Genomic DNA, 14,537 nt, shown 5'->3' with positions numbered 1-14,537 from the left:
CACAGACATCTACATTAAATCATCAAAGCTTTCTGCTGAGTTAACACCTGTAGTTACAGATCTCAGCAGAAGAAAATTATACCTGTCTAGTCATATGCACAGATGATTGAAAAGTCAGGACAGATATTATTTTGTGCTGTGTATTTTTGACACATACAACAATATCTTTATTTCGTGATATAATTATTCTACATGCCTCCCCCTTGCTATCCAATCCCATAAAACACTATAGAGAGAACATTCATATCTGAAATATTTACAAAAATAGTTTGGTTGTATTCAGTATATAATTTCAAAAACTATATCATTGCAATGATTATTATATCTTTTTTTAAGTTTATTTATTTATTTTGAGAGAGTGAGAGTAAGGGGAGGGGTAGAGAGAGATAGGGAGAGAGAATCTCAAGCAGGCTCTGCACTGTTAGCACAGAACTCAATGCAGAGATCGAACTCATGAATCATGGTATCATGACCTGAGCCAAAATCAAGACTTGGAGGCTTAACCGGCTAAGCCACACAGGCACCCCAGGATTATTATATCTTAATCATTTCTATAACTGGAAATTATTTCCTTATGCATCTCTTAGATTAATGATTCAAAGCAGTAGGACTTAATATTAGAGAAAATTATTGCTGTTAGAAAATTTGGGTTTTTTTTGAAAAACACATATTTTTAGAGAAATGGTTCTGGGACTCTCAATTATGTCAGCTATCAGATCATATTAGATCAAATCATACCAAATTAGATCAAATGATTATAATTGACTAGAAGATTTATAGGAAAAACTAATGTATTTTTTTAAATTTAGGATTATCATGGTCTGATTCTTACAAGTCTTCATAACTTGGTAGTATCCTCTTCCCCCACCCCCCCACACCCATGTCAGCCAGCACATACATTCATGTGCCTGCATGTACATACACACACGTACATATGATTCTTCTTTAGTGTAGAGCCCTGTACTTCCTCAATTCTTCCTTGCATGATGCAGCCCTGAGAAGTGTTCTGTGTGGGCTAGTAGTCATTCCTAAATCTGCCTGCTGCAGGCTCTCCTAGGCTATCCTAGCAGACTTTCTGAAAGTACAACCTGAGACTTAAACCTCATGAAATAGATTCTGAGGGTAGGACAATATTTATTCTCTATAAGCTTTCTAATTTTCAGATAACTTTTTGGAAACCCAGTTTAAATGACCTAGCCTCATTCTGGAAGTGTAGGGAATAAGACCCATTATCTAGCTCCAACAGGGAAGTGAAATAATAATGTATACTGCTCTTTGAGAGAGCTGTAGATAGCAAACACTGCTGATGCTTCTCTGTAGATAAAGTACTGGGCCCTCAGGGAAGAAAGACAGGGTGCCTTCAATATTTAAAAGGACTCACTGTGTATGAAACAGAGCCCAGAGCTTCTTAACTTTTTTTTTCCATTCATTGATTCAGCAAATATTTATTGAGTTACTAAGCATCAGGCCTCATTCATGGAAGTTGCATTCTAATTGAAGAAGGTTATAGAAATATCAACAGTAACAACAGAATACCAGATACTAATGCCATGCAAACTTAAAACAGAAGAATATGATAGTTGCCTGGGTAGCTGTTTTAGAGTGTGTGGTCAGGAAGACCTAACTTTTAGCAAAACGTAGGAAATTTAAGATGAACTAGAAGTGGACAACCATGTTTAGATCAAGGGGAAAACATGTCAGGGTAAAGCCCTGGGGTGAGAATGACTTTGGCATGTTTGAGGAGGTAAAAGCAGGCCAGTGTGAATGGAGTATAGTAGATGAGCAGGTAGGTACAGAAGAAGCAGGAGATACTAACAGGTACCTGATTGTGCACAGTATGGAAGCTAGAGTTGGAAACCAGTTGAAGGGTTTTCAGGGAAATAATGTGGTCGTCACACGATCATCAGAACCTTTTTCAAATTGGCTGCTCTGTATAGAATGGATTTTAAGTAGACAAAACAAGAGGCCTAGAGGATTTAGAAAGGTAGGAAGCCATTCTGTGAGCCACACCAGAAATGATTTTGGCTTCGGCTCTGGTTGTGATAGAGATGGTGAGAAGTAGGTGAAATCAGCATAACTTGCACATCATATGAAGGTAATTGGATGTTGTCGAATGAAGGTGACTTGACTAGTGATTTGATAAGCAGCCTCAGATGATGGCTTTTTAGTGTTGGCTCAAATATTTTTAAATATATCACATATAAAATTCTGAAATTCTGTTTTCTCTTAAGAAACTAGAGTATCTGGCTACATTGAGTCTGAATTCTCATATGGCAGCAGATGTTGGGAGCTGAATATTGGCTTCCCACTTTAGGAGATGGGTATAGGCTCTGGTTTGCAAAGCCTCCATCTATCCTCATTGTTTTCCTGACAATGAGGCTATTGTTGGTTGCCATTTATCATCAATTTATTCTATTCTTTTTCCTATCTCATGTACACTTAATTTATTTACCATATCCTGTAGGCCTTTTAATTTTTGGGTCTCACCTCTGATAGAAAGTAGGAAAAAAGCTATAGGGTACCTATGAACCTCTATATAGGTGTAAAAATGGTCTGTTTGCCAGCATACTAACAATTATATAATAATAGTGTTCTTTAAAACCAGCTTGTGCTGTTAGAAGCCAGGTTGGTTACCCTTGGAGACATTTCCTAGAAACACAAGAAGGGTTTTTGGTATGATGTGAGTGTTTTTGCTTTGTGAAAAATGCTCTTATGCATACTTACATGTGTACTTGATGTATATTATACTCCAATTACAACCAAAAACTAATATTATTTTTTACAAATGATTTGAAGTATAAATGTATTTTTGTTGAGAGCTGTGTATTTTATAAATTACTTTTTGCTCTTTCAGCCAAGCCAAAGCCATGTACTCTTGTAAAGCAGAGCACAGCCATGAACTTTCTTTCCCACAGGGGGCAATATTTTCTAATGGTAAGTATACCCATTCCCTTTGCTTAAGTTTATTATCATGGGGATGATGAAGGAGTAGTAATGGGATAAGAAGCTAAAGTAGAAGCCAGGAGACTCAGAATCTGCTCTAGCCCCTGCCTCTCATAACCTGTACAAGTTAATACACTATATTTCTCTGGAGCCCAGTTTCCTCCTATATATGAAAGAGAGGGAGAGAGAAGGAAGAAGGAATGGGGGGAGATAGGAGAGATGGAAGGATGGGAGGGATTGGGGAGGAAGAGAGATTGGTTACATGAATGCAGAGGACATTTCCAGCCTTAAAGGTGCTTTGACATTGTTTTGACAACTTGAGTATATTTATGCAATCTGATGTGCATTTTTACCCATTTGTGTATATAATTATTTGAAGCTAATGCTGATTGAATGACATTTTTTTTCATTTTTTGCCAGTATACCCATCAGTGGAACCAGGATGGTTGAAGGCAACTTACGAAGGCAAAACAGGACTAGTTCCAGAAAATTATGTTGTCTTCCTCTAATACTGTTTAGTGGATGGCAGTATCTTCATGGTATCCATGGTAACAATAATAAGTGCTATGATTTTATCTGACACAGATATGGGAATCAGCCCACTAAATGAAACGTAAATTTCTATCAAGTTCTACACCAGCAGACCATGTAGCTCCCTATAAATGAAAAAGAAAAAAAAATGCATAAATTGTTAGCCATGTCATTCTTTTAATTTTTACTTCTTGACTGGTTTCTTATTTTAAAATCTTGCCCCCACCCTTGTTTTTGATAACTAACTCTGCACATTGTCTTTTCCATAACAATTGTAGAATACTGTGTTAAGTACTATATCCCAGAAATTTGGAAACTAGAAATTTGCTGTAAGGATTTTCAGATAAGTCCTTTACTGTCTGGAATTCTCTGAGGAACCTTGAAATCATTACTTAAAATGTAATTTAAATTGTTCATTCATTATTTTTTCTTACGAATTTCTTTCTTTTCTATGTCATTGTTTTGCTGGTCCTAAACATTTCAAGGAAATAAGTTGTTGTTGTTGTTTTTTTAACGTTAAGTTTATTTTTATTTGTTTACCAAGTAGATGATGATATTCAAAAGGAATAATGTAAATGATGTCTATAAATGAAACCAAGTTAAGTCATACACTGATTTCAATATAAACACTCCATTCAGCATTCCAGATGCCTTCTATGGGTATAGAGTGGGGATTAGCAAACTATTTCTGTCAAGACCTGATAGTAAATATTTGGGGGTTTTGTATACCCTAAAGGTCTTTACTACAGTACTCAACTGCCATTGTAGCAGAAAGCACTCATAGATAATGAATAAGCAAATGAATAAGGCTTAGTGCCAATACAACTTTATTTATGGACTCTGCAGTTTGAAAATTTTCAAAATTTTCATTCTTAAAATCTATTGAAAAATAGAAATATTTTAGCTGTTGGGCCATGTAAAACTAGTGGCGGGTCAGATTTGACTCATGGGTAATAGTTTGCTGATGCCTGGTTTAGAGGATGTATAAAACTATCTTTATAACTTTGGGATTTAATGAAATTTTACCACATTAACATATAAATACTGATAAGTCATATGCACATATCATCTGATAGTGGCATTACAGTGGCATCAAAAAATATAATAAAATGAAAACAATGTAAAAAGTGGATTTTTAAGGCAGCAGCCTAAATTCTACTTGTAAGACTATAAAGTGTCAATGTATTTTATTGATATCTAATATTGGCTTTTGAGAAATTCTTGTACAGATGATAAAGATTTTTTTAAAGGTACAAGTATGCTTAAATTCTTTTAAATTCTATACTTAGTTGCAATAAAAACCAAACATAAAGGTACAGGATTCTTAAATAATCTTTAGCCTCAGAATTTAAAATTGTTTAATCATCTTTAGCAGGAATAAAATCTGTACCTGACTTTATTTCATGCCTTTCAATTTATAGCTTTTATTGGGAATTTCACTGAATTTATAGAGTGTAGAAATAGATATTCACTACCCATTTAAAGAGATCATCAACATCTGGTCGTGCATCAACCATTATTTCTATTTCAATTATTCTAATATATTATCTCTATAAATATCTGCATGTGGCAAAGAGCCGCTCCTCTTAAGATTCCAAAAAGCTGGTTACTTGCCATTGATGGCCACAGCACTGGTCCACTGGGACATGATATTTTACTTGTTACTTCAGATTTCTCCATGTACAGACACTCAGGTATTGACTGCATAAAGCTCTTTTTGCAGACAGAGTCAAAATCAGAAATAAATACCAGTACATTGAATAAAGGGATGAAAAATATTTAATATTATAAAAATTAGTAATATAATGAAAAAAATCTGATAAATGTTTATTTTTTACCTCCTGCTTTTGATCTTTGTATACTTATGATCAGGTGTTGCTAGAGCTTTTTGGTCTCTAGATCCTTGGTGGCCTTTTCCTAGTAATAATAACATTGCTGATAGCCTGACTACCTTCTGCTGGAACAGAAGGCAATCTCTCCAATGTTCCAGTCCCTATGTTTATATGACACCCTCAGTTTAAATGCCTTTGCCATCATCTGACATCCTACTAGATTAGAATGTCTTAATGGCAAATTGATTACCTTGCAAAGATCAACTTGACTCCAAAGAAAGATTCAGAATTCCACTTCATTTGCTGCAACATAGAGAAATCTCAACGTTCATTTTATTTTAACACAGACCAGAGTGTTCTTTCCTCTGAGTTCTCTGTGAGCTAATTCCACTGACGATTAGTGAGGAATTAAAGATTTTGTTGTATAGGACATGAATGAAGCCCAACTATCCTTTATTATATACTAAGGCATTACTATACATTTATTGTGGCATTACTTACTGTGGTCCCTTTTTTGAAACAAAAGTGTAAGTGCTTGTTCAAATTGTACCTTTTTTTGAAGTTTTAATCTTACAGATTTATGGCGATGGTCCTTTTTTCTTCATATTGATTACATGTGTTAAGCAAGTCATGGCCATATACTGCTTTTCCTTAGAAATAAGTTTCCCACAGATAAGGTATTCATGAGCATTGAGAAAATCAAGACATGTGCTCTAAATTACATGGAATATTAATTACACAAGAAGGTAATGACAGTCATTGAAAGACAATCACACTTAAAAATTTAACCACAGTTCAATGATGAAACCTTAGTATTTTAGGGATAATGTGAAGATAGGTTAGAATCGCCACCTCTACATCTCCAAAACACACAATGTGCACACCCTAAACACTGCTTACAGTATAATCAGTATGAGGAAGAGTTGATAAGTCTATGTCAATCATCTTGTGTACTATGTAAAAATATCCTCGAGTACAAAACATTTATGTATTTAACAGGTGACTCTTTTGTTATGCCACAACTCCTACCACATTTATAGACACTAGTCAGTTAACTGAAGGTTTTTCTTGTATTATGTGTAAATGTGTGAAAAGTAAAATAATCTTTGTATTCCTGTGAAGTCCATGAAGTATGAGGAACTGCCATTTCTTCTTGTTTGATTTGAGTGGCTTTGGTAGTTGTGTTGACTCTCTGTACTTTGTAATGAGAATGAGTGTAACCAGGTCTCTCAACAGTGGCTTCTTTGCTAGCTCTTTCAGGAACAGTGAAGAAAAAAAAATGTACTTTACAGTCTCAAACTATCCAAGTTTCCAAATAGGAAAAATAAAGATATATAATGACTTTTATTCTTATTCTATGATAATTGGTTTTACATATTGTGGTACTCCTTTTAAAAATCAACTAGGTTCTGGGGCGCCTGGGTGGCGCAGTCGGTTAAGCGTCCGACTTCAGCCAGGTCATGATCTCGCGGTCCGTGAGTTCGAGCCCCGCGTCAGGCTCTGGGCTGATGGCTCAGAGCCTGGAGCCTGTTTCCGATTCTGTGTCTCCCTCTCTCTCTGCCCCTCCCCCGTTCATGCTCTGTCTCTCTCTGTCCCAAAAATAAATAAACGTTAAAAAAATAAATAAATAAAAATAAAAATCAACTAGGTTGAACCAAAAAAAAAAAAATCCACTAAGTTGTAAGGAAAAAAAATCTGGCCCTGTAATCCTTTGACAATAACCTCAATCACCTTGTTACTCCCAGCCTCATTCTTCAGGTCTGCATCTGTTTCTGAAACAAAAAGGGTAGCATTCATATGGATGCTGGTGTAGAAGAGTCCCTCAGAGCCTTCTCTCAGACAACTGTGTTTGTAGTATACCCCTCAATATGTATTTAGGATGCTTTAATTAGCATTTAGAGCCCCAACTTGAATTACACTTAACTGACTCACAAGTTAGAGGCAGACTGGTTAGGGTCAGATTTTGTTCTTTGTTTTTATAATAACTTTTTAATTTGCAGCTGTTACTATGACCTAATAACAGGTTAACTCAATAACCTAATCATTAAGTAGGACCCCAAAATCATATCTCCCTGTTAAAGAAGAAAACAGAGACTTTACTATTATCCAGAAGTTATTTTGCACTTGACTAAAGTTTTCCCACTTAGGGTGGGAATAGTAAATTGATGTTTACTTTTGCTTCCTATCTTTTTTGGTTACCTTCCAAAGTCAAAACAATTTTTACAAATGAACCTTTTTGAATAATCTATGTCCTACCTGTCTCCTGTTAATCTGCAGACTTATTGCCAGGTATTTATCAACTAGTCTTACATTTCCCAAACACATTTACTGTATCCATTCATTGTCACCAAAATCTCCCTGCTTTAGATGTGCAAGTTCTAATTGGTAGTAATCGCAGACGAACTCTGGCTTATAACTGACATGGTCTTTTAGAGGATCAGGTCAATAAAGAGGGTTTTTTATTTTTTATAGTAGCTGTACCCACTGCTTAAAATAAGGAATTTCAATTAAGAATTTTGACAGCACTCATAGTGAGCCATTGACAGAAAACTGATGTGAATATTCTAGATCAGTGGTTAGAAGCTATTGTATTAGTTAGGGAATGCAACAGGTCATCATTTCCCTCCCTGGCACTCAAGACAGATGCCAGGTTCAGAGACTGAACATTTCTTGGTGCTATAGGGAGGAGTGGAATCTGTTTGCTTACTAAGGAGTCTCAAAAGTCAGGGACCGCTTATAGTTATTACATACATAAATATCCTTCATTATCTAAGATGTTCATGTACAGGACTATGTGAGGAAATTAAGTGTTGGAGGCAGGTGGGGGGCCAAAGGTGCTGACACCACTTAATTCGATGACCACTTTCTCTCTCCCCTTTGTACCATCTGCCATCTCTCAGCAATGTTTCCTTTGGTCTTTACCCTTCCAGGGTTGAGAGCAGCCTAACTTTGCCTTGAATCCACCCAGTCTCTTATGTTAAATGTGTGCATTGTTTTATATATGGCAGCATGTTAGAAGTTTTATATCTGGCTTTGTATCTTCATTTACCTTTTTACAGAGAACACTCCCCACACTTGACTTATGCCTAAAATCTGAGATATCACCACATTGAAGGCTGTGATTTCAGGAGGAACTGAAACATTTACCGTTAAATAGGGAGTTTGGCAGGGAAGAGGACTTTTTTTTAATTCAGAATCTTATTTATATGCTGTTAAAATTTGAAGTACTATAGTTTATATTAAAATTTAATATTTAGATACTCTGTTTCAGTACTAAGAATATTTTTTGCAGCCACTAACATGACAGATTAATAGATATGATGAAAATGATTGTCAGTAAATTATCATATTGAATTTTTTGTAGTGTTTCTGTATTTGTTTTCACTTTGAATATATATACACACATACATATACAAACATGTACATAACCTCATGTTTTTCCTAATCTCATTTGCTACGATATCTTTAATGTATGTTGACACTGTATTTTAAATTAATTAAAAAAATAAACTATGTAAGCTCATTTTAATTTAGTCTTTGTACTTCAAGAGCCACTGTGTTGGAGAGCAGCTGCCTTGGATTCATATAGAGAAAAAACAAAGTTTCAAGTACTGTGAATGGTCATTTTGGGTGTCATTTTGGGAAAATCATAGCAGAATTAATAAACTTTTCCTGACAATTGGACCTTTTGCCAAGAAACTGGCATTATGACAGATCAAGAAAATGTTAATGTCGGTACCTATTAATGATGCAGATGTCTACAGGAGAGAGAAGTAAATGAGCCATAAACAAAATATCAAATATAACAGGAATGCAGGCTTACCTGAAAATATAAGTTTGCAAAAGTTTACAAGTGTGCTATGGAAGAAATATCAGCATGCAAACACTCCCTTAGATTTTTGTTAGTTTTATGACATTCTTGATCACTAATTGACTTCTAACTAAAACTTTTTCTGTATCAAAAAAAGAGTTAATCCTGTATTTATTTTGTACTGCTAAGTGGATTGTTAGAGTGCAGCAATCACCTTGCAAAAACTAAGCCTGACAGGTTAATAACAGTGCCTTTGAGCATAAAACCTGATCGACTCAACTGGATTATAACTTTCCTTGATATCAGAAGAGAAGCAAAAAATTCATGACACAAGATTGTTGAGATAAAAAGACTAATGTGAATCAATGTAAGTATGAGTAACCAGGAAAGGACTGTCAGGATAGGTATTAGAAATCATTATGGATGAGCTACTGTTTGAAAATGTTGGGTTGGAAGAAATTAACCTAGATGCAATTCCTTATCATTGATATTTTAGAAATAATAAAAACTAGTTCCCAGTAGCCAAAACTGGAATGGTTTGAGCAACAAAATAAGTAATGTATCATGATTGGGTTGTAACCCAAAGTATAAAATACTGGTGAATCCACACTGATACGAAGGACAATAAATTTTGTTTATATAAACACATGTAAAATAGAGAAGAGACAGATATTCTTTAGAGAAGAGTTTCAAAGAATTGGAATTGTATTACTCTTCCCTCCAGGGGGTAGGGTTTAACTTTTCCCTACTTGAGGACGGGCTGTTAGATTTAGTGATGAATTTCCAAAAAGTAGAGTATGGAAACTATTATAACTTTAGAGAAAAGCCAATCAGATATTATCCTCACATCATCAGTGAAACCATGTAAGTTGTAAGCCATAACATGATGTGATGAGAAAAGCCAATTACCTCTGGATTTCTTTCCCCAAATCCATACCTCCAATCTAATCATAAGAAAAACATCAGACATATCTAGATGGGGGACATTCTACAAGATAGTTACTAAGATACTAAGTTAGTACTTCTCCAGACTGTCAAGGTCCTGAAAAATAAGAAACTGTCATAGATAAAGGGAGATTTGGGAAGCCCAACAGCTGAATGCAATGTGGACCCCTGGATTGTATCCTGGAAAAGAAAGAAGACATAAATGGAAAAGCTGGTGTTGTATAAATAAAGTGTAAAGCCTAGTTAATAGTGGAAAAAATGAAAACAGTAACAAAATCAGCCACAAGCTTGTGACATGAACTGGGGCCACCTTATCTCCTTTTTGGAATTTAAGTTGCTTTTATTCAAAACTTAAGAGTTTCACATTTTTCTCTGCTAAGTGGGATCTGTGTGTGTCGGTACCTATTAATGACAGGACATGTCTCTTGTTCATTGTTGAATCCCAGGCTTGTTCAGAGTTTGGTATACATCAGGGTCAGCCCCTTTCATTAAATGAATAAATTCATTAACAAAGGAACAATCATTGTAAGCTGTTTTAGAATTTAGATAATGCAGTTGTAGGCTTGGATTGTTTTTGTGTCTCTGTCTCTTTGCCCAGGAATAGTGGATTTCAGTCTTTAACATCCCCGACATATGACTATTATATGTTCGTAAGGACAAGGATTAGACACAGATTTGCTCTTTTCAATACTAGTTTGGTTTAAGGATGATGTTGAAGTCAATTTTCTAAACCATTAAACACAAAATAATCCCAAAATTTGAAAAGCTATGTTAAACTTACAGTTGAATTTCATGAGCCAAAGAATTACTGTTAAAATTTTGTGCAGCCAAAAATTTAGAAGCAAAAATTTTTCAAAGTTTTTTATGTAATGGTTCTTGTTACTTAAAAAGAAAAAAAAAGGATAGAAGAGAACATTTGAAACCACTTCATATAGGATGCCACTGGGAACACAAATCCCCAAAATATTAAAATTGAATGCTTGCAAATGCTGTTTCTGGGTGTTTAGGGTAAATAAGCCAAGTATGGCATGTCAGCAGGACTCTGCTTATTGATAGAGATTAGTTATCTGAAATATTCTACCTCCAAATTACCAGAAGCCAGTCTACTGGGTCAGCCTGGGTTAGAGAAAGAAAAATAACACCCTACCTCCTAGTCCTCATCATGGGTTTTGATACTCACTAACTTACCTATCTACAGACAGGTTTTTCACAGAATGAATGAGTCATAAGTTGCCTTAGCAATTATACAGTTCCAGTGCCTTTCAAAACTTTTAAAAAACATTTTTTAATGTTTATTTATTTTTAAGAGAGAGAGACAGAGACAGCATGAGCAGGGGAGGAACAAAGAGGGAGACACAAAATCCAAAGCTGGCTCCAAGCTCTGAGCTGTCAACACACAGCCCAATGTGGGGCCTGAACTCACAAACTGTGAGATCATGACCTGAGCCAAAGTTGGATTCTGAACTGACTGAGCCACCAAGGCACCTCTTAAACATTTTTGGAGTAACAATTATTTCTTCAAATAGATCTTACTTGAAACAAATATGAGCCAGCCTATTGGAGTGTGTGCCTATATGTGTGTTAAAGAATGCCTCCTCTTCCTCCATCCAGGCCCACAGACTCTCTGGCATCTCCATAGAACATGTAGAGCTTTTTAGAACAAGGTATGGAAATGCCTTAGTCTAAATCTCTGCTAATTTAGAGATGGGGTCATATCAACACCATTTTATAGCAGAATCATGGCTCTTACCTCTGCTGTGATCTGACCACAAAATTTTTGACTGTGTAGAGGGCAGCTTCTCCTATACTTTGATCTTTGTAAAGTCTAACTTTATCTGAAAAGGATATCCTCTGATGAATATCTTCCCTGATGGATGCACATGGAGCAGAAAAGCAGAACAGTAAGATTCAACCAGACTTGGCTGTTAAAGGAGAGAGACTTTATTTTTTTAATTTTTGGTGTGTAAAGACCTCTGAAAATAGGTATAAAATACCTGGCCCCATATCTTGTACCTGTAAGGTATTATTGGATAACTATTATTTAAGACTTCAGGGGTTTGATAATTGAGTTTGCAATGTTCTGATGCAAATGAAAAAAGAATCAGATTTCACAAGTTTAGTGAAATCTTAAACTTAGGCAATAGAACTGAAATCATGGCTCCCAAATGTATTGTCCACAGCCACAAAGCAAATGCTCTCACTTGCACATACATTATCCTCCGGTCCTAACTACTAGACACAGACACTGGATATCTCCTTTTTCTTTTTCTTTTCTTTTTTCTTTTCTTTTCTTTTCTTTTCTTTTCTTTTCTTTTCTTTTCTTCTTTCTTCTGACCCAATGTCACATGACTGGTAGTGGCAGAGCTTGGACTCTAGCTGAGGTGTCCTTCTTTGAAACCCAGTACTCTTCACAATGAACCACCTTTTTACTACACCAAGTGGAATATGGTAAAGCTTTGTGTATCACCACACTTGAAAGAAGTCTGGCAAACAACAAGAGAAAGATGAAGTTGGTGAGGAGACTAGAACTACCTTATCCTCTGAAAAATGTTTTAGACCAAGTGTGATCTGTTTACAAATTCAGAATCTGAATCAGCATCTGCATTTTAACAAGAGCACAAGATGATTTATGGAAACAGTGCAGTTTGAAAAGCACAAGTTTAACAGAATTTTGAGGCCTTTGGGAATATCTGAGGGCAATAAAGGACTAGATTCATTACAAAGGCCAAATACAGAATCTTGGAAAAAGTCACAAAGATTGAGATTAAGGTTTCAAAAAGTAAGTTTATCACCATTCTAAAAGAAAACTCAAGAAAAAGCTTTCCATTGTAAGGAGTGTTCAAGTGCATCTGGATGACTGACCATTTGTCATGATTTCACAGAGGAAATAGAAAAATTCAATGAGTATTTGAACCAGTCTCAAAAGGTAAATTATTGAGCACCAAGACCTGTGTAAGTCATTGGAGGTCTTGAGTACATTAGGTATTATACTTCCTTTCAAGAGGACCATGGTTTATTTGGGTAACCAGTAAGTAAAAGTCAATGAGATGTTATATGATGAAATGCTTAAAAAGTAAATACTGGATTCTATAGAGGTGCAGAGAAAGGGCACTATTCTGAACCCAGGAGATGGCAGAAGTAATGAAAAAGAAAATAGGTTGGAGAGAGAGAAAAAAAAAAAAATAAGTGTGAATTGATTATAACATGGTGAATGATGTCATCATCCAAACTCAGAGGTAAAAAGCTAAAAGGAGTGGAGCTCCCTGCAGTAAACTTGGATTCTACGTTGCAGAGAGGATGAGGCAAATAGAGAAGTAGGGGAGAGGGGAGGAATAGAGTGGGTTTTGGGGAAGTTCTGGGATGCGCTGAATTTATTATTTTTTTTATGTCTTCATCCTTTCAATTAACGTAATATCAAGCACTGCTCTAGTTGCTCACTATTCAAAAAAGAATTACACATGGTCTTTATTCTTAAGAAATGTATAGCTCAATGAAAGAGACAGACACAACTAAGGTAAGTGTGATAGAGGCACAATGTGTGAAAGGAGCACACAATAACCCCACAGTTTAGAAGGAAAAGGGAGGTAGAGAGGATCAGAGGAGGTTTTGCACACAGAAGGAAACATCCTAAATAGACCCTAAAGGACAGAACGTTACAGAGTGAAGATTTAGACACTTAAAATTGAATGAAGTTTCTGACGGAACTAGATCTCTAGTTCTAAGTAGTCAGTAAATTGAGTGCTTGCACTGGCACATAGACATGTGATTGTGGGGGTATAGGATGAGGTTGAAAAAAATGTAAAAAAGCAGGATTGATTGCATGAAGCCCAATCTGAGGAGGTAGGGAGAGTTTAGAGAGGACAATGGTGTGATCAGATTTACATTTACAAAGATTGGAATGCAGGAATGAGTGTGTGTTCAAATGAATGTTGTGTCAGGCAACTGCAGGAGTAGGGCTGGGGAGACAATGTTTCATAAACCCTAGAAAAAAAGATGAACAAGACCAGAACAAGGAAATGACTCATTTCAGAGGTCAAAGTGACATGACATGATCATTTTGAATGAGTAATTTAGAGGACTCATATGTGGCTTAGATGTGTGTAGGTTGCTGAGGAAGGAATCAGCAATAAAGACAGCAGGCAAAGTTGTTAAGGCTGAAAAAGGCAGCCAAAATTACTGGGCAGAGTGCGTGGCTGGAATTGGTTAGTAAATTTGGTGATGTGGATTCGCTTGGCCTGAGCCATTCCTTTTTGGGAGCCCTGTGGGAACTGGAAGCAAGGCTTAGAGACTGATTGCTTAATGCCTCCCACAAAATCCAGGGGCTTTCAATTGAGTTTCAAGAATGGACATAGGTGGTTGGGGGTGGGAGGCATGAGTTACCTGAGTTCCTAAGTAAATGTGTTGTGTCTATATCTAATTCAAAATTTTCAATTCCACCTTTGACCTACCTCCTCCCAGCACAAAAAGTACCAAAT

The 14,537-nt window shown here is 35.9% G+C and overlaps 1 protein-coding gene across 1 annotated transcript in view; it reads left to right on the top strand.

Moving 5' to 3' along the window:
• The window catches only part of ARHGAP42 (Rho GTPase activating protein 42), a 326,220-nt gene extending 319,567 nt beyond the window's left edge, over window positions 1-6,653 (top strand). The window contains exons 23-24 of the mRNA XM_047877771.1: window positions 2,855-2,934; window positions 3,364-6,653. Coding sequence (XP_047733727.1) covers window positions 2,855-2,934; window positions 3,364-3,452 — 169 coding nt within the window. The 3' untranslated portion in view covers window positions 3,453-6,653. The remainder of the gene's footprint in view (window positions 1-2,854; window positions 2,935-3,363) is intronic.
• Window positions 6,654-14,537: the final 7,884 nt, after the last annotated feature.

The sequence above is a fragment of the Prionailurus viverrinus genome, chromosome D1 (genome assembly GCF_022837055.1).
Source record: "Prionailurus viverrinus isolate Anna chromosome D1, UM_Priviv_1.0, whole genome shotgun sequence".
Classification (NCBI taxonomy): Eukaryota; Metazoa; Chordata; class Mammalia; order Carnivora; family Felidae; genus Prionailurus; species Prionailurus viverrinus.
The sequence above is the reverse complement of the archived record's forward strand: the minus strand, read 5'-3'. Positions and strand labels throughout refer to the sequence as shown.